General features: G+C 46.4%; 1 protein-coding gene across 1 annotated transcript in view; it reads left to right on the forward strand.

Annotated features, from left to right (window-relative positions):
- Positions 1 to 24,366, forward strand: part of OBSCN (obscurin, cytoskeletal calmodulin and titin-interacting RhoGEF) — a 740,285-nt gene that overhangs the window by 657,698 nt on the left and 58,221 nt on the right. Inside the window, exons 103-109 of the mRNA XM_082257722.1 lie at positions 1,292 to 1,352; positions 5,294 to 5,371; positions 5,844 to 6,016; positions 9,849 to 9,875; positions 9,969 to 10,121; positions 14,919 to 14,964; positions 19,181 to 19,258. Of these exons, the coding sequence (XP_082113848.1) occupies positions 1,292 to 1,352; positions 5,294 to 5,371; positions 5,844 to 6,016; positions 9,849 to 9,875; positions 9,969 to 10,121; positions 14,919 to 14,964; positions 19,181 to 19,258 (616 nt within the window). The remainder of the gene's footprint in view (positions 1 to 1,291; positions 1,353 to 5,293; positions 5,372 to 5,843; positions 6,017 to 9,848; positions 9,876 to 9,968; positions 10,122 to 14,918; positions 14,965 to 19,180; positions 19,259 to 24,366) is intronic.

Genomic DNA, 24,366 nt, shown 5'->3' on the forward strand with positions numbered 1-24,366 from the left:
TCCAAGCCACTCGTTGGTCGCAGTCAAAAAGAGCTCTCTGGACTACAACAAAAACTGCTTATAAAAGAAAGAGAAAATTTGTGTGTGTGTGTGTATATATATATATATATACAGTATCTTACAAAAGTGAGTACACCCCTCACATTTTTGTAAATATTTTATTCTATCTTTTCATGTGACAACACTGAAGAAATGACACTTTGCTACAATGTAAAGTAGTGAGTGTACAGCTTGTATAACAGTGTAAATTTGCTGTCCCCTCAAAATAACTCAACACACAGCCATTAATGTCTAAACTGCTGGCAACAAAAGTGAGTACACCCCTAAGTGAAAATGTCCAAATTGAGCCCAATTAGCCATTTTCCCTCCCCGGTGTCATGTGACTCGTTAATGTTACAAAGTCTCAGGTGTGAATGGGGAGAAGGTGTGTTAAATTTGGTGTTATCACTCTCGCTCTCTCATACTGGTCACTGGAAGTTCAACATGGCACCTCATGGCAAAGAACTCTTAAAATCTGGCCTGTTAGTGTGCCCTGAGGACCGGAGTTGAGAAACACTGGCGTAGACCACCATGGAGACACATTGTAATTCATAGACTTCGTGGACTTCATGGAGTCAAAGAGAGGCAGCAGACACTAGGAAGGCAGGACTCAGAGCACCTGTTCAGATGGTGGTCAGAGCCCTTAGATGGGGCGAAGTTCAAGATCTTGGGAGCTTTCTTGTACTCACCAGAGCACCCTACGAGGGGTGATTAGTCTTTAGCAGTAGTGGGGAAGTCAATGGTCACTCAGAAGCGTAAGTTGCAGCCAGGCTGGAGTGCATGGAGTGGCAGGGTCACGGGGAGGCTGGCGTGCACGGGGTCACAGGTGAAGGAAAGGCTGGCATGCATGGGGTCCCAGGAGCAGAGGAGGCTGGCGTGCATGGGGTCACAGGAGCAGGGAGACCTCTTCATTAAATTCAGTAAACTGAACCAGCTGCGTGCTATACAGTACATCCTGACTGGCTTGTGGTTCTGCTCCCTTCCTCTCCCATTCTAAGTCCTCTTGTGCAGCGAATTGCAGAGCTGTGAAAATCTCAGAACTGGATGGGCAAAAATCCAAATCCTTTAGCAGGAAAATAGCTTCTAAATGTATTTTATCTGTAAATTTAGCTGTATGACTGGAGTTCAGCTTACTGTTACAAAACGATGCAGGGATGACTGTATTACCATAATTGCCTAATTCATGAGCAGGAATATGTGCAATAATATGAATATCATTAGGCAAGTCTTTAGTTTTTCTTAATTAGACCAGTTGCTGTGGGGAGGAACTTCTGGACCGACTTTTCCGCAAACACACTATCACAGAAAAAGAGGTTAGTGAGTGTTTTTTTGTTTTTCTCGTTTCTAAAAACTAGAAACATGAAAGGAGACTAGAGCAATATAATATGAGATAATATGTATATAATATGTATAATAATAATAATAATATATAATATTAACAACAAATAGATAATGATAATAATGAATATAATAGTAATACTAAAAAAAAATAAAAAATACTGTACATTAATACTAGAAAATAATAAATAAATATATAATATAATGCTAGAAATAAATAAATAATAATACTAATACTAATTGTCTTACTCTGCTAAATATTCTCAGGTCCCCTCATTCTCTCCTCTCCTCTCCTGTTTTCTCATCAAAGCTTCTCTTACCCTTCTCTCCTCTCAGCAAATCTTCCAATTCTCTTCTCTCAGATACTCTTTCTGTTCTGATCTTCTAGGTTCTCCTATTATACCTCAGCTCCTCCTCTTCTGTCTTTTTCCTCCCAGCTCCTCTTCTGGCTCTCTCCTCTCAGTTCTTCTTCTGGCTCTCTCCTCTCAGTTCTTCTTCTGGCTCTCTCCTCTCAGCTCCTCTTCTGTCTTTCTCTTCTTAGCTCCTCTTCTCGATCTCTCCTTTTGGCTCCTCTTCTGGCTCTCTTCTCTGGGCTCTTCTTCTGGCTCTCTCCTCTTAGCTCTTCTTCTGGCTCTCCCCTCTCAGCTCCTCCTCTGGCTCTCTTCTCTCAGCTCTTCTTCTGGCTCTCTTCTCTCTGCTCCTCTTCTTGCTCTCTCCTCTCGGCTCCTCTTCACCATCTCTCTTCTTAGCTCCTCTTCTGGATCTCTCCTCTGAGCTCCTCTTCTGGCTCTCTCCTCTTAGTTCTTCTTCTGGCTCTCTCCTCTCAGCTCTTCTGACTCTCTCTTTTTGATCCTCTTCTGGCTCTCTTCTCTCGGCTTCTCTTCTGTCTCTCTCCTCTCAGCTCCTCTTCTCAATCTCTCTTCTGGGTCCTCCTCTGGCTCTCTCCTCTTGGCTGCTCTTCTGGCTCTTTCCTCTTGGCTGCTCCTCTGGCTCTCTCCTCTTGGCTGCTCCTCTGGGCTCCTCTGCTGGCTCTCTCCTCTGGGCTCCTCTTTTGGTTCTCTCCTCTCAGCTTCTCTTCTGTCTCTCTCCTCTCAGTTCCTCTTCTTCCGGCTCTCTCTTCTCTGCTCCTCTTCTGGCTCTCCCCTTTCATTTCCTCTTCTGGCTTTATCCTCTTAGCTCCTTTTCTGGCTCTCTCCTCTCAACTCTTCTTCTGGCTCTCTATGCTCGGCTCCTTCTCTGGCTCTCTCCTCTGAGTTCTTCTTAAACTCTCCCCTCGTTTTCTCTTTTGGCTCTGTCCTCTCAGCTCCTCATTCTGGCTCTCTCCTCTCATCTTCTCTTCTGGCTCTCTCCACTTAGCTCCTCTTCTGGCTCTCTCCTCCCATCTTCTCTGCTGGCTCTCTCCTCTCATCTTCTCTTCTGACTCTCTCATCTCATCACCTCTTTTTGATCTCTCCGCTCATCTTCTCTTCTGATTCTTCTCTGGGTTCCTCTTCTGGCTCTCCCCTCTGGGCTCCTCTTCTGACTCTCTCCACTGGGCTCCTCTTCTGACTCTCTCCTCTCAGTTTTTCTGATTCTCTCCTCTCATCTTCTCCTCTGGCTCTCTCCACTCATCTTCTCTTCTGGCTTTTTCCTCTTAGCTCCTCTTCTAGCTCTCTCCTCTTATCTTCGCTTCTTTCTCTTCTGGCTCTCTCTTTCCATCTCCTCTTTTTGATCTCTTCACTCATCTTCTAGTCTGGCTCTCTCCTCTCAGTTACTCTTCTGGCTCTCTCATCTAGACTCCTCTTCTGGCTCTCTCCTCTGGTCTCCTCTTCTGGCTCTCTCCTCTCAGCTCTTCTTCTGGCTCTCTTCTCTTGGCTCCTCTTCTGGCTATCTCCTCTGGGCTCCTCTTCTGGCTCTCTCCTCTCATTTCCTCTTCTGGCTGTATCCTCTCATCTCTTTTTCTGGCTCTCATCTCAGCTCCTCTTCTGGCTCTCTTCTTTCAACTCCTTTTCTGGCTCTCTTCACTCTGCTCCTCGTCTGGCTCCCTTTTCTCATCTCTTCTTCTGACTCTCTCCTCTGAGTTCCTCTTCTTAAACTCTCCTCTCATCTTCTCTTCTGGCTCTCTCCTCTCAGCTCCTTTTCTGGCTCTCTCCTCTCATCTTCTCATTTGACTCTCTCCTCTCATCTTCTCTTCGTGATCTCTCCGCTCCTCTTCTACAACTCTCTTCTCATCACCTCCTCTTGATCTCTCCTATCATCTTCTTTTCTGGCTCTCTCTTCCCAATGCCTCTTCTGGCTCTTTCCTTGCTGCTCCTTGTCTGGCTCCCTTTTCTCATCTCTTCTTCTGACTCTCTCCTCTGAGTTCCTCTTCTTAAACTCTCCTCTCATCTTCTCTTCTGGCTATCTCCTCTCAGCTCCTTTTTTGGCTCTCTCCTCTCATCTTCTCTTCTGGCTCTCTCCTCTCATCTTCTCTTCTTGATCTCTCCTATAATCTTCTCTTCCAGCTCTCTCCTCTCTGTTCCTCTTCTGGCTCTTTCCTCTCAGCAACTCTTCTGGCTTTTTCCTGACAGCACCTCTTCTCTTTTGGTCTTCTAGGCTTCTCTTTCTATTTTCTCCTCTGATCTCTTCTCAGCTCCAAGTAAAGAGTGTAATGTTCTTTATTTTTATGTTTGCAGGTGAAGCTGTATCTCTCTTCTCATCTCCTCTCCTTGATCTCCCCTCTCATCTTCCCTTCTGGCTCTCTCCTCTCATCTTCTCTTCTGCCTCTCTCAGCTCCTCTTCTGACTCTCTCCACTGGGCTCCTCTTCTGACTCTCTCCTCTCGGTTCTTCTGACTCTCTCCTCTCATCTTCTCCTCTGGCTCTCTCCACTCATCTTCTCTTCTGGCTTTTTCCTCTTAGCTCCTCTTCTGGCTCTCTCCTCTCATTTTCGCTTCTTTCTCTTCTGGCTCTCTCTTTCCATCTTCTCTTCTTGATCTCTTCACTCATCTTCTAGTCTGTCTCTCTCCTCTCAGTTACTCTTCAGGCTCTCTCCTCTAGACTCCTCTTCTGGCTCTCTCCTCTGGTCTCCTCTTCTGGCTCTCTCCTCTCAGCTCTTCTTCTGGCTCTCTTCTCTTGGCTCCTCTTCTGGCTATCTCCTCTGGGCTCCTCTTCTGGCTCTCTCCTCTCATTTCCTCTTCTGGCTGTATCCTCTCATCTCTTTTTCTGGCTCTCATCTCAGCTCCTCTTCTGGCTCTCTTCTTTCAACTCCTTTTCTGGCTCTCTTCACTCTGCTCCTCGTCTGGCTCCCTTTTCTCATCTCTTCTTCTGACTCTCTCCTCTGAGTTCCTCTTCTTAAACTCTCCTCTCATCTTCTCTTCTGGCTATCTCCTCTCAGCTCCTTTTTTTGGCTCTCTCCTCTCATCTTCTCTTCTGGCTCTCTCCTCTCATCTTCTCTTCTTGATCTCTCCTATCATCTTCTCTTCTGGCTCTCTCATCTTCTCTTCCAGCTCTCTCCTCTCTGTTCCTCTTCTGGCTCTTTCCTCTCAGCAACTCTTCTGGCTTTTTCCTGACAGCACCTCTTCTCTTTTGGTCTTCTAGGCTTCTCTTTCCATTTTCTCCTCTTATCTCTTCTCAGCTCCAAGTAAAGAGTGTAATGTTCTTTATTTTAATGTTTGCAGGTGAAGCTGTATCTCTCTTCTCATCTCCTCTCCTTGATCTCCCCTCTCATCTTCCCTTCTGGCTCTCTCCTCTCATCTTCTCTTCTGCCTCTCTCAGCTCCTCTTCTGGCTCTTTCCTCTCAGCAACTCTTCTCGCGTTTTCATCTCAGCACCTCTTCTGCCTTTTTCCTCTCAGCACCTCTTCTCTTTTGGTCTTCTCAGCTTCTCTTTCCATTTTCTCCTCTTATCTCTTCTCAGCTCCAAGTAAAGGGTGTAATGTTCTTTATTATTATGTTTGCAGGTGAAGCTGTATATCAGACAACTCCTCGAAGCTGTTGCTTATCTTCACGAAAAAAACATTCTTCATCTGGACATCAAGGTAAATGTACCTCATTAATGTATCTGTTGTAAATTTCAGATTCTAGTTTCTTTACATTCGAAAATGACCCAGAAGGAGGAATGGGCAGCCAATGGTTCTATAACTGAAAATGAGTCACTTTACAAAGTTGTAAAAAATGTACAATTCTGCTTTTTCCATAGTGATAGTGGTGAGTTAGCACCCAACTATTGTTTTTGGATGGGTTGTGGAATGGTCAGATATTCTGTCAACTTTTGGTAATGGTGTTGACACTAGATATTTAATGTGCCAATTTTCCTTGCCTGGACCAGATATTTTCCAGGTTTCTGTGACATTCGATATGGCACAACATCTGATTCTCAGGAATGAGTCAGCTGTCCGCATTATTGCCACCTGTTACATATTACAAGAAGGTCTTCCGGCTCCAAAAGCATGGATGCCAAAGTTTGGCTTCTATTGTGCTACATTAATCTGCCATGTTCCCCTCTTCCAGCCGTCCAACATCCTGATGATTCACACCGATAAGGAGGACATTAAACTCTGTGACTTCGGATTCTCCCAGAAGATAATCCAGTCTGAGTTCCAGTACAGCAAATATGGCTCACCTGAATTTGTCTCTCCAGAAATTGCCGCTCAGGCGCCTGTATCTAAGTCTTCCGATATCTGGTAAATATTATAGCTGTGTGAATGTTTGACTTCAATTTTGCTAAAGCACTTCTTTTATACAATACTTGTTTTATGACCTTTTATTTCATTTTTTTGTTGCATTTCATTGCTGACAATCTCTTGCAGCCTCTTCTGCGACAACCTTTTGTGAATTCGTGTATACCCTGTATTCAATGTTTATTTGCAAAATAAACATTTTTAAATATACTCTATTTACTAAAAATATATAAAATAAGTCTTTCTCTAAACCAGCTTCGATTCCCCCTAAGTTAGGCTTTCTATACAGTCTGTGCAGTCTACTGTGTCTATTGTGGACCACTGATGGTCCACAGGAAAATGTTGGTGGTCCCCAGGGGTTCTGCCACAAATCAATATTGTGGTGGCTATATACCGCCCAATATTGTTTACAGCGTTTTTCTCAATACTGTCAGTGCGCATTGATACCCTCTGTAGTCCAAGCCCTTGTGAACTCAGAGGGAGGTTCCGGGAGTAGTGCAGAGACCGGGAGGTGAAAGAGGGGACTTACAATGGCAGCACTGATCACAGACTGTGGGAGGGAGCACGGAGCTTCAGCACATGGCTGAATAAGGAGGTTAGATCCCATGATGAATCTGTGCAGGGCAGCAGTGTGATGCTGCATGTGGGGTGGGGGGCAGAGAGCCGGTGCATTGTGTATATAAAGCAGCAGTGTGATCCAGGGGGGAGGGGGCAGAGAGCCAAAGCCTTGTGTGTATAAGGGCAGCAGTGTGATCCAGGGGGAGGGCGCAGAGAGCCGAAGCCTTGTGTGTATAAGGCAGCAGTGTGATCCAGGGGGAGGGGGGCAGAGAGTCGAAGCCTTTGTGTGTATAAGGCAGCAGTGTGATCCAGGGGTAGGGGGCAGAGAGCCAGAGCTTTGTGTGTATAATACAGCAGTGTGATCCAGGGGGAGGGGGCAGAGAGCCAGAGCATTGTGTGTATAAGGCAGCAGTGTGATCCAGGGGGAGGGGAGCAGGGAGCCAGAGCATTGTGTGTATAAGGCAGCAGTGTGATCCAGGGGGAGGGGAGCAGGGAGCCAGAGCATTGTGTATATAAGGCAGCAGTGTGATCCAGGGGGAGGGCGCAGAGAGCCGAAGCCTTGTGTGTATAAGGCAGCAGTGTGATCCAGGGGGAGGGGGGCAGAAAGCCGAAGCCTTGTGTGTATAAGGCAGCAGTGTGATCCAGGGGGGATGGGGCAGAGAGCCGAAGCCTTTGTGTGTATAAGGCAGCAGTGTGATCCAGGGGTAGGGGGCAGAGAGCCAGAGCTTTGTGTGTTTAAGACAGCAGTGTGATCCAGGGGGAGGTGAGTCGGGAGCCAGAGCATTGTGTATATAAGGCAGCAGTGTGATCCAGGGGGAGGGGAGCAGGGAGCCAGAGCATTGTGTATATAAGGCAGCAGTGTGATCCAGGGGGAGGGGGCAGAGAGCAGAAGCCTTATGTGTATAAGGCAGCAGTGTGATCCAGGGGGAGGGGAGCAGGGAGCCAGAGCATTGTGTGTATAAGGCAGCAGTGTGATCCAGGGTGAGGGGAGCAGGGAGCCAGAGCATTGTGTATATAAGGCAGCAGTGTGATCCAGGGGGGAGGGGGCAGAGAGAAGAAGCCTTATGTGTATAAGGCAGCAGTGTGATCCAGGGGGAGGGGGGCAGAGAGTCGAAGCCTTTGTGTGTAGAAGGCAGCAATGTGATCCAGGGGTAGGGGGCAGAGAGCCAGAGCTTTGTGTGTCTAAGGCAGCAGTGTGATCCAGGAGGAGGGGCAGAGAGCCAGAGCTTTGTGCGTATAAGGCAGCAGTTTTATCCGGGGGAGGGGGGCATAGAGCCGGAGCTTTGTGTGTATAAAAGGCATGTAAAATGTATGTTAGTGGTGCACGGGATTCAAAATTTTGAGCTTAGTGGTCTGTGCGGCCTGAAAGGTTGGCAACCACTGGTTTAGAGCAGCTTTTTTAAACTTAGGGCTCATTTACACTTGCTTCAAAACGTGGCATTGGACATGCTTTTTTAAGCCATTCTGAATGCCAATCAAAGCTCCTCTCACTAAATAAAATAGTTATGTTACAGTCCTGTTCACGCGTTGCTTTGCTTCACTTCAAACATTATACCCCATGTCACTTTCTTGGTGCTTTAAAGCGTCTCCAAAGACTCCCTAGATGTCTGACAACGCTCGCTTAAAGCACCTGCAGGTAAACTTTGTTCAGGAGGTATTGCAGGTATCAGATATCCCAGGATGCACTGGGAAACCAACAAGTGAACCAGTAAGACATAGTCAGCAGTCACTTCTGTTTCATGTGTATATATTCTGGAAGTGTCTGATGCAGACATCACATCTGGTGGGCAGCGTGGGGCAGCAGGAAGGTGAGCGGGGTCCGGAGCGGAGCAATGAGCAGATGACACACGTGGTGTGCATCATGGAAACGTTATAGCAGAGGGTAAGCGGGACCAGAGAGGGAGGATTGAGCAGCAGAGGATTAGCAGAGCTGCGGGACTGGAGCAGAAGAAAATAGCAGATGTCACACGTGGTAAGCAGCGTGGGAGCAATATAGGAGGAGGTGAGTGGAAATCAGAGAGAGAGGAGTATCAGCAAACCAGAGGGTCAGTATAGCTGAGGTTTACTACTGAAAGGGGGTTCAGCAGAGCTGTGGGTTATTACTGAGCAGGGGCTTAGCAGAGCTGGGGGTTACTACTGAGCAGGGGATCAGCAGAGCTGGGGGTTACTACTGAGCAGGGGATCAGCAGAGCTGGGGGTACTACTGAATGAAGCATCAGCAGAGCTGGGAGTACTGCTGAGCAGGGGATCTGCTGAATGAGGGTAATAATAACCTGGGGATCTGCTGAACAAGGGCACTAATAAACTGGGTATCTGTTGAATAAGGGCACTAATGCACTAGGGATCTGCTGAACAAGGGCACTAATACACTGGGGATCTGCTGAACAAGGGCACTGATAAACTGGGGATCTGCTGAACAAGGGCACTAATAAGCTGGGGATCTGCTGAAGAAGTGTACTAATGAGCTGAGAATCTGCTGAGTGGTTGTACTACTGAGCTGGGGTTATTACAGTGTCCACTGACACGAATACTGGGTGCACTCATGGACACCAGTTCTGGTTATTATTACTGCCACTGACACCAATGCTGGGGGTTAATATAGTCAAACCTCTTCAGTGTGCATTGCAATACACTTAAAAAAATGCAGCAGGACCAACATTTTTGGGCATTTAGGTGTGTTATGGCCCATTATTTTGAATGGGCTGCCTACATTGGTGCAATGCACCTCAATTCACAAAAATCTGCTGCTAAGGTGCAGCTCTCTGGAAGTGGGGGCCACACTTGAGACCCTCTATAATTTTCAAATTGACCACCACTGGTATAAACAGATCTTGCATATTCAATAATTATCAAGCAGCAACAAATATTAATATTCATCATATTGCAGAATGCATTGATTTTTCTTGAATTCCTTCATTTCAATTATTTTGAGAACTTCATTTATATAGTGTTATCATCATGCCATTAATGAAGGCTGGTCTAGATTTTATAATGAAAACTGTGAAGACGCCTGAAAACTAACAGAGGTCTTCTTTATTTTTAATTTTTTAAATTTTATTATTTTTATTTATTATTATTATTATTATTATTATTATTATTATTATTATTATTATCATTATCATTATTATTATTATTATTATTATTATATTTATTTATTATTATTTATTATTTTTTATTTATTATTTTATTTATTTATTATTTTATTATTTATTTTTTATTTATTTTTTTATTTGTTATTTTTATTATTCTTTATTTATTCTTTATTCTTGCTCCCCAGGCCTGTCGGAGTTATTAGCTACTTATGGTAAGTGTTGGTGGTGATTCCATGTGAAGTGTGTAGAAACATTCCACGATCAGCGCCGGGATTCTACAGTGTATCTTTGTGTATCGTCTGCAGTCTGGTTAGCGCTTCCCCATTCGCGGGTCAGAACGACAGAGAGACGCTAATGAACGTGCAGCAAGGCAAAATTAGCTGGAGCTGCCCGGGCTTCACCCAGCTAAGTGCCAATGCCCAGGACTTCATGAGACAGACCATCCAGATGTCTCCCGAGTAAGTGGCATGTCTTCTATATGCATGTTGCTTTTTAGGTTTTGGAGTGACAAAGGGTTCGGAAATCTCTTTCAGGGTTCACTCCTGTCCGTGACCCCCATTTGCAAGGTTCCCCCACAATTCCTGTTGTGTCACTGGCAGAAGGAAGGTCAGAACATTTTTCACAGTCTGCCGACGCCAAGGAGAATCAATTCAATTCCTGTCCTGGTGACTGAGGATCACAATGTAGAAAGCAAAGGCTCCCCAACAGCAACACTGCAATGAAAACAGAAGTACCCACCTCCAAGCAGTGTCTCTTGGTTCCACCCCTACCCACCTTCAAGCAGTGTCCCTTGGTTCCACCCCTATCCACCTTCAAGCAGTGTCCTTTGATTCCACCCCCTGCCCACCTCCAAGCAGTGTCCCTTGGTTCCACCCCCTACCCATCTCTAAGCGGTGTCCCTTGGTTCCACCCCTACCCACCTCCAAGCAGTGTCCCTTGGTTCCACCCCCCACCCACCTCTAAGCAGTGTCCCTTGGTTCCACCCCCTACCCACCTCTAAGCAGTGTCCCTTGGTTCCACCCCCTACCCACCTCTAAGCAGTGTCCCTTGGATCCACCCCTACCCACCTCCAAGCAGTGTCCCTTGGTTCCACCCCTACCCACCTCCAAGCAGTGTCCCTTGGTTCCACCCCCCCACCCACCTCCAAGCAGTGTCCCTTGGTTCCACCCCTACCCACCTCCAAGCGGTGTCCCTTGGTTCCACCCCCTACCCACCTCTAAGCAGTGTCCCTTGGATCCACCCCTAACCACCTCCAAGCAGTGTCTCTTGGTTCCACCCCTACCCACCTCCAAGCAGTGTCCCTTGGTTCCACCCCTACCCACCTCCAAGCAGTGTCCCTTGGTTCCACCCCTACCCACCTCCAAGCAGTGTCCCTTGGTTCCACCCCTACCCACCTCCAAGCAGTGTCCCTTGGTTCCACCCATACCCAGCTCCAAGCAGTGTCCCCTGGTTCCACCCCCACCCACCTCCAAGCAGTGTCCCTTGGTTCCACCCCCTGCCCACCTCCAAGCAGTGTCCCTTGGTTCCAACCCCCTGCCCACCTCCCAGTACTACCACTTTAGCAGAATACAAAATCAGGTATTATTTTGTGGTGCTATGGAATTTGTATAGAATTTGTTAATGATAATAAGAAAATCAGCCAGCAATGATACCTCCCCACCAGGAACAATAGATCCCTGTCAGCAACAATAGTTGCTCCTACCCGCAACAATAGACCCCCATCAACAATAAATCCCAAGCAACATTAGACCCCCAGCAGCAATTAACCCCCCCCCCCCCCAGGAACAATATATCCTTGCCAGCAACAATAAATTCCCCAACAACAATAAACACCCAAGCAACAATTACCCCATCCCCCAGCAACAATACCCCCTAGGAACAATAGATAACTGCCAGCAACAATAGATCCCCCTGCAACAATAGAGCCCCCCCAGCAACAACAGATCCCCCAACAACAATAAATACCCCAACAACAAATATCCCCCAGCAACACTAGACCCTTTCAGCAACAATAGATCTCCCAGCAACAATAGACCCCCTACAGAAAAATACCCCTCCATCAACAGTAGAGCCCCCAGCAACAACAGACCCCCACCAGCAACAATAAACCCCCTACAACAAATACCCCTCCAGCAACAATAGCTCCTTCCCAGTAATAACAGAATTTCCCAGCAACAGTAGATCCCTGCTAACAACAATACCCCCCAGAAACAATAAACCCTTGCAGCAACAATAGATCCTCATGCAACAATATATCCCCCAGCAACAATAAATCCCCTCGCAACCATAGATCCCCCGGCAACAATAGACCCCCTTGAGCAAAATACCCCCCGTTAACAGTAGACCCCCCCCCAGAAACAATAGGCCCCCACCAACAGCAACAGATCCCCTGCAACATATACCTCTCCAGCAACAATAGCTCCCTCCCAGCAATAGTAAACCCCCTGCAACAAAATACCCCGCTAGCAACAAGGAGGAAAATGGAGGAGATTGGGATACACTTTTTTCTAGCACCTACCTAGGAGGGTTTTTGTTTTTCAATGCTTTTTTAGGACATTTAGCCACCAACCCACATATAATATATATATATATATATATATACATACACAGTGCCTTGCGAAAGTATTCGGCCCCCTTGAACTTTGCGACCTTTTGCCACATTTCAGGCTTCAAACATAAAGATATAAAACTGTAATTTTTTTGTGAAGAATCAAAAACAAGTGGGACACAATCATGAAGTGGAACGAAATTTATTGTATATTTCAAACCTTTTTAACAAATAAAAAACTGAAAAATTGGGAGTGCAAAATTATTCAGCCCCCTTAAGTTAATACTTTGTAGCGCCACCTTTTGCTGCGATTACAGCTGTAAGTCGCTTGGGGTATGTCTCTATCAGTTTTGCACATCGAGAGACTGAAATTTTTGCCCATTCCTCCTTGCAAAACAGCTCGAGCTCAGTGAGGTTGGATGGAGAGCGTTTGTGAACAGTAGTTTTCAGTTCTTTCCACAGATTCTCGATTGGATTCAGGTCTGGACTTTGACTTGGCCATTCTAACACCTGGATATGTTTATTTGTGAACCATTCCATTGTAGATTTTGCTTTATGTTTTGGATCATTGTCTTGTTGGAAGACAAATCTCCGTCCCAGTCTCAGGTCTTTCGCAGACTCCATCAGGTTTTCTTCCAGAATGGTCCTGTATTTGGCTCCATCCATCTTCCCATCAATTTTAACCATCTTCCCTGTCCCTGCTGAAGAAAAGCAGGCCCAAACCATGATGCTGCCACCACCATGTTTGACAGTGGGGATGGTGTGTTCAGGGTGATGAGCTGTGTTGCTTTTACGCCAAACATAACGTTTTACATTGTTGCCCAAAAGTTTGATTTTGGTTTCATCTGACCAGAGCACCTTCTTCCACATGTTTGGTGTCTCCCAGGTGGCTTGTGGCAAACTTTAAACGACACTTTTTATGGATATCTTTAAGAAATGGCTTTCTTCTTGCCACTCTTCCATAAAGGCCAGATTTGTGCAGTATACGACTGATTGTTGTCCTATGGACAGAGTCTCCCACCTCAGCTGTAGATCTCTGCAGTTCATCCAGAGTGATCATGGGCCTCTTGGCTGCATCTCTGATCAGTCTTCTCCTTGTATGAGCTGAAAGTTTAGAGGGACGGCCAGGTCTTCGTAGATTTGCAGTGGTCTGATACTCCTTCCATTTCAATATTATCGCTTGCACAGTGCTCCTTGGGATGTTTAAAGCTTGGGAAATCTTTTTGTATCCAAATCCGGCTCTAAACTTCTCCACAACAGTATCTCGGACCTGCCTGGTGTGTTCCTTGTTCTTCATGATGCTCTCTGCGCTTTAAACGGACCTCTGAGACTATCACAGTGCAGGTGCATTTATACGAAGACTTGATTACACACAGGTGGATTCTATTTATCATCATTAGTCATTTAGGTCAACATTGGATCATTCAGAGATCCTCACTGAACTTCTGGAGAGAGTTTGCTGCACTGAAAGTAAAGGGGCTGAATAATTTTGCACGCCCAATTTTTCAGTTTCTTATTTGTAAAAAAAGTTTGAAATATCCAATAAATTTCACAGAGCCCACTTGTTGTTGATTCTTCACAAAAAATTACAGTTTTATATCTTTATGTTTGAAGCCTGAAATGTGGCAAAAGGTTGCAAAGTTCAAGGGGGCCAAATACTTTCGGAAGGCACTGTGTATATGTATATATTTATATATATATATATATATATATATATATATATATATATATACATATACACAGTATCTCTGTAAACTGAAGAAATACATTATCAAAAAGCACAATAATGTGGGGATTGGCAAGTGTATTGGCCAGTATTAATGGATATCTTCTTCTATCTGCCAGCCAAATTGGTCATCCTTAATTTGTGACAATATATAATTAAAGTTTTAGTTCTAGATAGAGTGGAGAGGAAATAGAACACAAAGTCAGGTATTTTTGCTGTCTATGCCCCCTTTAGAGAGATTCATTCTCTCTATTTGTCAAATTTACCCAAATTTTGTGTGGTCCCCAGAACAATAAGGGGGAGGGGGGTTTCCAATGGGGACATTAGGTAAAGCTGGTTACAACAAGGTATTAGAGGGATTTCCTCTGACTTCCAGTAGGAAAAAAAAAAATGACTGGAGTGTTAACCCCCCCCCTCCCCCCTTACTCCTTCCAAAATGTAAAAAAAAAGTTCTACCTTAGGAGCTATGAAGGTGTTTCTGTACTTAATTGTATTTCTATTGGAGGGGGTCTTGGTTCCTTTTCGCCAGCTTCACCAAGGCCAGTCCAGATTCAAAAAGCAGCCCTGGCAATATGCAACACATTGACCTCTGGTGATGTTCCAATGTTGCCAAGCTGGATGTAGTAATTCTAATCATGTGTTAACATTGCCATTGCCATTATCTCAATACCCAATGTATTGCCATGAATGACCCAAATTTAGAAAGGACTGTATTACCATTGGTGAACTTTCCTTACATGGAACAGATCTGACCAAGGGTGAAAGCCAAAATGAGTTCTTAAAGGTCCAAGAATACTTTCAAACAGACCAACACTCCTGGCAAATGCCAGAATTGGAAGATTGCCAAATTTGGGCTAGCTCCCGAATTTATCCTCATCATCCACATCATTTGGTAGACAGCACTATTTGACAAGCTATATATATATATATACATTTCTACCGCATGTGTATAAAATTCATGTGTTTATTTTCCTACAACAGTGCACGGCCGAGTGCTACACAGTGTCTCCAGCATAAATGGTTTCTGGTACGTTGTTTTCCTTTATGGGGTTAATTACCTAATTGGTGTTGCCACAGTAGTAGAAAGCCTACTAATCAGCTAAGATTTACATTTACTAAAGCCTCGTACACATGCACAGATTGTTGGCCGACCGATCTGCCGTCTTTTGTCCAGTGTTGTTTGTTGGTTGAAATGTGCTCTAGACTTGCACTGGACTTTTGTTGGCCAACAAAAACCAACTTCAGAAGTGATGTCATGTGATGGTTGACTTTCCGTGTGTGTTTTCTTCTCTGAGCATGCCCAGTCTTGCTCATCTGATTTTTGTCTGCCGAAATCTGTACTGACTGAGGAACAATCGGCCGTTCTGTTGTTGGCCAGCAAAAATTTTATAGCATGCACACCAGATTTTTTTCGGCCGAAAATTTGCAGTTGGTTGTCGGAAGCCTCATATTAACAAGCCTACGATCGGCCGATAGGACGTTGGCCGACAATTTACGGCCAACAATCTGTGCGTGTGTACGAGGCTTTAGAGGTGTTGATGACTACTACTTTTTGTCAGTGCTCGGACCAAGTGTTAATTGTTTGTCAACGTCCCAGGAACCCACAAGCTCCAGTCTTTCATAGGTCGATGGCCATCAAATGTCTGTGTGTAATTGTTGTAGATCCCTAATCATTGATCGGTGTCTTTTTCTGGAACGCCAAGTGTCAGTGTGTCATTGTCTCTGGACCCCCAAGCTCAGTCTTTCATGGTTTTGACTGAGGTTTTTCATGGTTTTTTCATGGTCTTGTGATCCCTGAATGTCAGTATGTCATTGTCTCTGGACCCCCAAGCTCAGTCTTTCATGGTTTTGTGATCCCCGAATGTCAGTGTGTCATTGTTCTGATACCATAAATGTCAATCTGTCAGTGTTCCCAGACCTAGTGTCGGTGTGTCTTTGTTCTACCACCCTTTATGTGTCAAAGTGTCCTTGTTCTTGGTCTTCAAGAGTCAATGTATCATTGTTTTGGGCTCCCAAGAGTCTGTGTGTCTTCATTTGGGGACCCCAAGCATCAGGGTTCCATTGTTCTGGGATCTGGAAGTGTAATTGTGGGAGTGTTTTTGGATCACCAACTATCTGTGTGAGGGTGCTTCATTGTTCTAGGGTGGAAGGTAGCTGATAGGTAGGTGTGATAGCGTTGGACTAAGTGGTTGAGGTGTTGATATTGTTCACTATATCATAGAATTCAGTGCTCCTTCACAGGCTAATGTGCAGGGAATGTGCCATGTAGATGGACCTTCTTCTAGTCTCAGGCCGCTACGTCTTGGAGAATGCTTAGTAAATGGTAAAACTCTTGGACGGGTTTTGAGGAGCGCCCATTACAAAACTTCATGACACAAAAAGGTCAAATCAAAGTGTTTATTGATCTCAGGTGAAGCCAACGCGTTTTAGGGGAAATGCCCCCCTTCACAGGGCTATACAGAAAAGCTGAATGTGACATAACTAATTTTACAATTTTGTTTACATTTTTTTTTGTATTAGTTATGTCACATTTCGCTTTTCTGTATCCTAGCCTTGAGAAAGGGGAGGAATTCCCCCCGAAACCTGTTGGCATATTCTGAAACCTTTGTTCAACACTTTGATTTGAATATTTTATGTCATGAACTTTTGTACTGTACACTCATTAATACCCACCCTAGGGTCCAAAATGTCAGAGTAATATTGTTTTGGGGCTGGAAATGTCAATGTGTCATTGTTATACCTACCCAAAGTGTCAGGGTTCCTAATGATTTCAAGGGATTCCAATTGGCAGTGTACACTGGAGCCACAACTCTCTGTGTTTATAGTTATTATTATTATTAATAATAATAATATATTCTAGCTGAAATAATCTTTAATGATTCTTTGAGTTACTCTTCCATTCCATCCATACACAAAAAGTCATTAATGGGGTTAGTCTATTAAAACTTGAGAGGGTAAAATCTGGTGCAGCTGTGCATGGTAGCCAATCAACTTCTAGGTTTTTTTTTTTTTTTGTCAAAGCTTAACCACTTGCCTACTGAGCACTTTTACCCCCTTCCTGCCCAGGCCAATTTTCAGCTTTCAGCGCTGTCACACTTTGAATGACAATTGTGTGGTCATGTAACACTGTACCCATATGAAATTATTATAACTTTTTTCACACAAATAGAGCTTTCTTTTAGTGGTATTAAATCACCACTGGATTTTTATTTTTTGCTAAACAAAAAAAAAATTTTTGGAAAAAAAAAAACTTTTTCATGGTTTGTTATAAAATTTTGCAAACGGGTGGTAATTTTTCTCCTTCACTGATGTACGTTGATGAGGCTGCTTCAATGGGCACTGATAGGCTGCACTGATGAGGCGGCACTGTAGGCATTGAAGTGCACTGATAGGCTGCACTGAAGGGCACTGATGAAGCAACACTGGTAGGCACTGATGAGGAGGCACTGGTCTGCACTGGTGAGGCTGCACTAATAGGCGGCACTCATAGATGACACTGATGGGCATTGATAGGCAGCACTGATGGGCACTGGTAGGCGGACCTGATAGGTAACTTTGATGAGGAGGCAATGGTCTGCACTGATTAGGCTGCACTAATATGCGGCACTCATAGGTGGCACTGATGGGCACTGATAGGCATCACTGATGGGCACTGGTAAGCGGAACTGATAGGTAACACTGATGAGGAGGCACTGGTGGGCACTGATGAGGAGGCATTGGTCTGCACTGATGAGGCTGCACTAATAGGTGGCACTCATAGGTGGCACTGATGGGCACTGATAGGCAGCACTGATGGGCACTGGTAAGCAGACCTGATAGGTAACACCCTGATAGGTAACACTGATGAGTAGGCACTGGTGGGCACTGATGAGGAGGCACTGGCATGCACTGATGAGGCTGCACTAATAGGCGGCACTCATAGGTGGCACGGATAGGCAGCACTGATGGGCACTGGTAGGCGGAACTGATAGGTAACACTGATGAGGAGGCACTGATGGGCACTGATGAGGAGGCATTAATAGGCGGCACCCATAGGTGGCACTGATGGGCACTGATAAGCAGCACTGATGGGCACTGGGTGGTGGAACTGATAGGTAACACTGATGAGGAGGCACTGGTGGGCCCTGATGAGGAGGCACTGGTCTGCACTGATGAGGCTGCACTAATATGCGGCACTCATAGGCGGCACTGATGGGCACTGATAGGCATCACTGATGGGCACTGGTAAGCGGAACTGATAGGTAACACTGATGAGGAGGCACTGGTGGGCACTGATGAGGAGGCATTGGTCTGCACTGATGAGGCTGCACTAATAGGTGGCACTGATGGGCACTGATAGGCAGCACTGATGGGCACTGGTAAGCGGACCTGATAGGTAACACTGATGAGTAGGCACTGGTGGGCACTGATGAGGAGGCACTGGCATGCACTGATGAGGCTGCACTAATAGGCGGCACTCATAGGTGGCACGGATAGGCAGCACTGATGGGCACTGGTAGGCGGAACTGATAGGTAACACTGATGAGGAGGCACTGATGGGCACTGATGAGGAGGCATTAATAGGCGGCACTCATAGGTGGCACTGATAGGCAGCACTGATGGGCACTGGTAGGCGGAACTGATAGATAACACTGATGAAGAGTCAATGATGGGCACTGATTTGCAGCACTGGTGGGCACCGATTGACAGCACTGGTGGGCACTGTTGGGACTGCACTGATAATCAGGACACTAATAATCAGTGCCCTGATTATCATTGTACATGTCCCTTTTAGAGAAGCTGGTTATCGGCTCTCTTCTCCTCTCCTCATGCTGTTAGCATGAGGAGAGAAGTGCCGATAATCAGCTTCTATTTACATCCATGATCACCTGTGATTGGACACAGCTGATCACATGGTAAAGAGCCGCTGATTGCCTCTTAACCTCAATCTGTGATCAGCAGTGTCCTCTGGACACTGATCACAGAGTTCGCTGCCCACTCCCCGCAGCGGGCGCCCAGCGCGTGCGATCACGGGAGCCCGTAGTATGACGACCTCCCAGAACTAACCGGCCACCCTCTAGCCGTCATTCGGTTATAGCGTGGTGGGCAAGTGGTTAATTGAACAAGCTGAAGTTAGAAGCTGATTGGCCACCATGCACAGCTTCACCAGATTCTGTACGCTCCAGTTTTAGTAAATCAACCCAAATGTGTTCAGAGTGATGTTAAGAATTATAAAGTTATCAGAGGCTTTGACTTTATTCCAGGAGATTTCCAGTCCCGAGGACACACAGCCAGTCAGCTCCAAGAACCTCCGGTTCCTTGTTGCCCGCAGTCGGTGGCAGGTAAGAGACTTTCTCTCTCTTTTACAAAGAATATGTATTTCTCTGTCGCTCATTGACAGACGTAGTCCTCGTTGATTCAACACACTCGGGTTATGCTGCCCTCTACAGGAGTAGGACTAGACAGGAAAGAAAACGTTCTGGCCACACCCTAGGGGCAGTCCCAGCGGGTATATCCTCTCACTTCCTGCTCTAGCAAATCAGTTTTTTTCTGTCTAGTTAGGAGTAAGGACCTAGATACCTTGCTGGGATCTTCGGTCCTGGCAGGATTTTTTTCTTAGAAAAGATTTTTTAGACAGCTTTTTTTCTCCAGTGTTCCTGTGAGATCTTCAAGCAAGAAAGCTGAACTGGGTGACGGGCTGGATGTTGAGATCCAGTGGTCACCCCAGTTCAGCCTACGAGCGCATGCAGGCCATAGCTCCGCGCTGGGTCGGCCGCGACATAGTCCCACTGGACGGGGACTGACCCTGCGAGTTAAACGTCTCGCCGAAACGCCTAAGACCATGAGTCACGGCGTCCGTACTGGTCGACAGCCCTCCCACCTCGGTAGAGAGGGGTACTGTCAGGAGTTGGCGCCCGCCTGGTTCCGGTATGGTGAGTAGTATGTTCCCCCTTTCCCCCTGACGGGTCTTGTGGTGAACGCGGGCCCCTCGCTGTAATGGTAAGGATGGGTCTTCCCTCTATCCTATAACATGTCACAGATCCCCCTGTTTGAGTATGATTTTTGTAAACAAAAAGCCAGGAGGCTTGGTTTGGGAGCTGACAATCTAATTGCAAAGATGTTAAAATGATGAAGTCAGTGGCAGTACCAGAACTTTACTGTGATAGTATAAGTATCCTACCTGTCAGAAGCCACAGGGCGATGTCTAGATATGTATACTGCATTCCAGATCATTCCTCCAGCTAAGCAGATGCCTCCCGACGGCCACGGACCGCATACGGCCCGCCAGGGTCCGGTACCGCCGACCACGCTGACCACCATGAGGGTGAAGGGTTGTGAGGCCGAGATCCTTCTGCAGACATGCCGCTATTCTGTGCAGGCCGCCGCCATTGTCTGGTAGTTTGCACGAGGCCGCCATTTTGGCGTAGCCTCGTGTCTCCAGCATGGGGGCGGCCATGTTTGAGGTGACTCAAACACCTCGTGGAGCAAGGGGAGGCGCCGGAAGGCGTGCAGAGGGGCGGAGCCGCCTCCTTTCTTCCCGGGAAGCCAGCCAAAAGACTTCCTGTCTGTTCTAGACAATGCTGAAACAAGTTGCATTTTGAAACTCTGAGCAGTAAGTGGTGAGCTTTGCGGTCTATCTCTCTCTCTCGCTCTATAGGGGTCCCTAAGCAGGCAACACTGAGGGGCTTTGTGGCGCTGGGGGTCTGAAAAAAAAAAAAAAGTTTTATTTCTTTTTGGCAAATTGATTTTTCCGGGCAGTATCTGGAATTATCATGGACCCTGCCACACAGGTACCCCCACCGGTTTCCCTCGGGGGGCCGCGGGACCCGCCAGTGCACAGAGTATGGATGCATTCACAGCAGTTTTGAAGTCTTTGGTGGCTCGGGTGGAGACGGCCTGTCAGGAACGGGGGTCAAGAAAGCGACCCCCGCCTACCCCTATATCGTCTGAGACTTCAGATTCAGATGCTGAGATGGTCATTGCAGCTGCAGGCCCCTCTGCAGGGGCTGTTATCTCAGGTAAGGTTCCCTCAGACAGTGAGGAGAACGTTCATGCTTCCTCCATAAATCAGGAAGAAGCATTGGTGGACGCACTAGTTGTGCGGTTCGGGAAACCTTAAGACTTGAGGTTTTTCCGGCAGAGGCAAATAAAAAGGAATTTCCCTTTGGTACTAGCAGACCCACCAGGACGGTGAAGGTTTTTTCTTTACCCAAGTGTTTGGGTAAAAAGATTAAAGAGGTATGGGATCATTCTAAGCGTACCTTTACTAGTTCCAAGCGCATTACTAGACGCTATCCGTTTGAGGAATCCCTCATTAAGAAATGGACGGTATCACCAGTGGTGGATCCACCTATTTCCAGACTGAATAAAGCCACGTTTTTTTTCAGTGGAGGACGCTTCGTCCTTTAAGAATTCGGTGGATCGGAAGGTAGAAGCGGAGTCCCGCACTATCTTTCCCTGATAGGATCAGCCTTTAGACCAGTTATTGTCATTTGATCTAGTTCTCAGACATTTACGGAATGGGCGAGATTGGTGCGCCAGGACCTGAAGGGGAAAGGTATCCCCCAGGCAACATCTGTTTTGATGGAACAGATTATATAAGGACTACAGGTTGTCTGTGACGCAGCCTTGGATGCTACCCCCCTATTAGGGCATGCATCTATGTCAGCGGTAATCCTCAGACGTGTGCTGTGGTTAAAATGCTGGGTCAGCGTAAGTACTACAGGGAGCGGTAGTTACCGTTCCCTGAAAAGATCATTTTCTTTACCTTTTCCAAAGATTAGCATCAGTTTGTAATGCTCCGGCGTTTGTTTAGTGAACTGGATTTGCAGCTGCAGAATTTCCACTCAGTAGTCGTGTAGAGATGTGTTGAATTACCATATCCAACTCTCCAGACTCATCATTGTGGCCCAGCCTGCCTCACCATGCAAATATACAGACACTCAGATAAGATGTTCCTAGTGATAGGTGATAGGTTGTATACGATAGTATAGAGGTGATGTGCTGAAAGGACAGGCGTGAGTAGTGATAGCAATGATAGGCACTCAATAGTGATGTTCTGGAGTGTTAGCAGATGGTGATAGATAGTATGCAGATAGGTTAGCAATCATGTACATTAACAGGTGGTAGGGGACAGCAGATGAAGTGTACAGGAATTGTTAACTCAGTGCAAGGATATAGATGGTAGTAGACTCAAGAGCTAGCAATCTATGTAACAGTGCAGATGATAGAAATAGTAATGCATAGATAGCAACAGTCTTTAGTATGCAAGAGTAGATAGTGTAAGTTGATAGGAAGGAATCCCCTGTGGGGTACTTATCACTAGTTGGTTTAGAGAGATGAGGGGTCCGGTAATGAGATAAGGATCAGGTAGCGAGATACAGGATCAGTAGCGAGATACAGGAAATAGCTGGAGGCTTCGGCAGCGTCAGACAAGGCTGTGTAACAAGCGGTAGGATCAGGTAGCGAAATACAAGATCAGAAAGTGAGATACAGGATCAGGTAGCGAGATACAGGATCAAGTAGCGTCAGGTATAGGTGCATACAGGTGGCTTGCACGAACACCTTGTGAGTGAAAGCCGGCGATTGAAATAGCCGCTCAGAGCGGCGCCTAGTGATGACGTCATGAGATTTAAAGGTACAGGTAGCTATATGCGGAAGAAATGGGCTGGAAGGGTACCGAAGGTACCAGAATCTTACACAGTTCCCCACAAGAATCGGATCCGGTTGAACGGACAGACCAAGGAGCCTCTAGCCGGGTGACTTCGGTCTCTAATGTTTAACCAGGAGAAATCACCACTCGTGATAGGAATCAGGTGTCTAAAGAATGTGTGGGAACAGAGAACGATCAGACTTTGTCGGATTGCCAGGGCCAGATAGCTCTAGGGCAGCCTGGTTCGGATCCAGTCAGGCAATATCAGGGTGATGACGTAAGTCATTCGCCAAGGATTTCACCATCTGTGCCTTCTTCACAGCATCCCGAAGGCGCGGAGATTGGTAACGCGCGCCCACGATGCTCCAGTGGACACAGCAGACGCGCTGAACGGCCTGTAAAGGCAGTGTCAGCTATTAAAGGGATTCCCTCATCTCAGATTGCTGCTGAGATTTCTCCGCAGGATGGAGATGGAGGGAACTCCAGTTGTCCTGGAAATTCTAGGCTAGCCTCGTCAAGCCGGTCCGGCCGACTTGGACATGCTAGTCGCGAACGTTCCTTGGGAACTTCTTCTCAGGGAGTGTCTGCGGTCTCAAGGACCGATCTTCCATTGTGCTTTACAGTCGCTGGGTTTAATGGCCTGGCCATTGAGACCCAGGTACTGAAGGACAGAGGGTTGTCAGCTTCAGTTATTCCTACGCTAATTAAAGCAGAGAAAGCGACTTCCAGCAAGGTCTATCATCGCACATGGAAGATGTATATCGCGTGGTGCGAATCTTTAGAAATTCCTCCACGTACCTATTCGGTGACCCGAATATTGGCCTTTCTGCGAAAGGGGGTTGAGCAGAAACTAGCCTTGAGCACCATCAAGGGTCAGGTTTCAGCATTAGCAATCTTCTTTCAGAAGCCTTTGGCTATTAAGTCCTTGGTGCGGAATTTCATCCAGGGGGTGCGGCACCTGGCTCCACCAGTCTGCGCGCCCTTATCGCCCTGGGATTTTAATTTGGTTGTCGGTTCTGAAGAAACCTCCTTTTGAAAGCATCAGGGAGATTCCCTTGTTTACTTTATTCCAGAAGGTGGCCTTCTTGGTGGCTATTACTTCTGCACGCAGGGTGTCAGAACTGGCTGCATTGACAGACCAGTCCCCATATTTAGTGATTCAGAGGGATAAGGTAGTTCTTCATCCTAAGCCATCCTTTCTTCCAAAGGTGGTTTCAGGCTTCATCTGTATGAAGATATTGTACTACCTTCCTTGTGTCCTCAGCCCAATCATCATCAGGAACATGCGTTGCATTCCTTGGATGTGGTTCGGGCAATCAGGGTATACCTGAAGGCTACGGAATCATTCCGTAAGACGGATTCACTTTTTGTGATCACGGATGGCCCCAAAAAGGGGTTGCCTGCATCTGCCGTGACTATCTCCAAATGGATTAGTCAGACGGTGGTACAGGCTTATTCTAGTAAAGGTCGGAATACTCCGTTCCCTGTTAGGGCGCACTTCACTCGAGCGCTCAGTACTCCTGGGCTTTCCGCCATCAGGCATCAGTGGTCCAGGTATGTAAGGCGGCCACCTGGTCGTCGGTACATACCTTTACAAAATTTTATAAGATTTAGGGATGGCATCGGTGGATGCCTCATTTGGCCGCAAGGTTTTGCAGGCCGCAATTTGAGGAGACCGGTGGTCTACCTCGAGGATTGTTTTCTGTTGGAATTTTCTGTTGAATCTCATCTTTAATTGATGAGCATTGAAAACTTCTAGTTGGCACCGGTTGGGCCTTCTAGATGGATTTGTTTTCC

Source organism: Pelophylax lessonae (assembly GCF_965119305.1).
Source record: "Pelophylax lessonae genome assembly, chromosome: 5".
Taxonomy (NCBI): domain Eukaryota; kingdom Metazoa; phylum Chordata; class Amphibia; order Anura; family Ranidae; genus Pelophylax; species Pelophylax lessonae.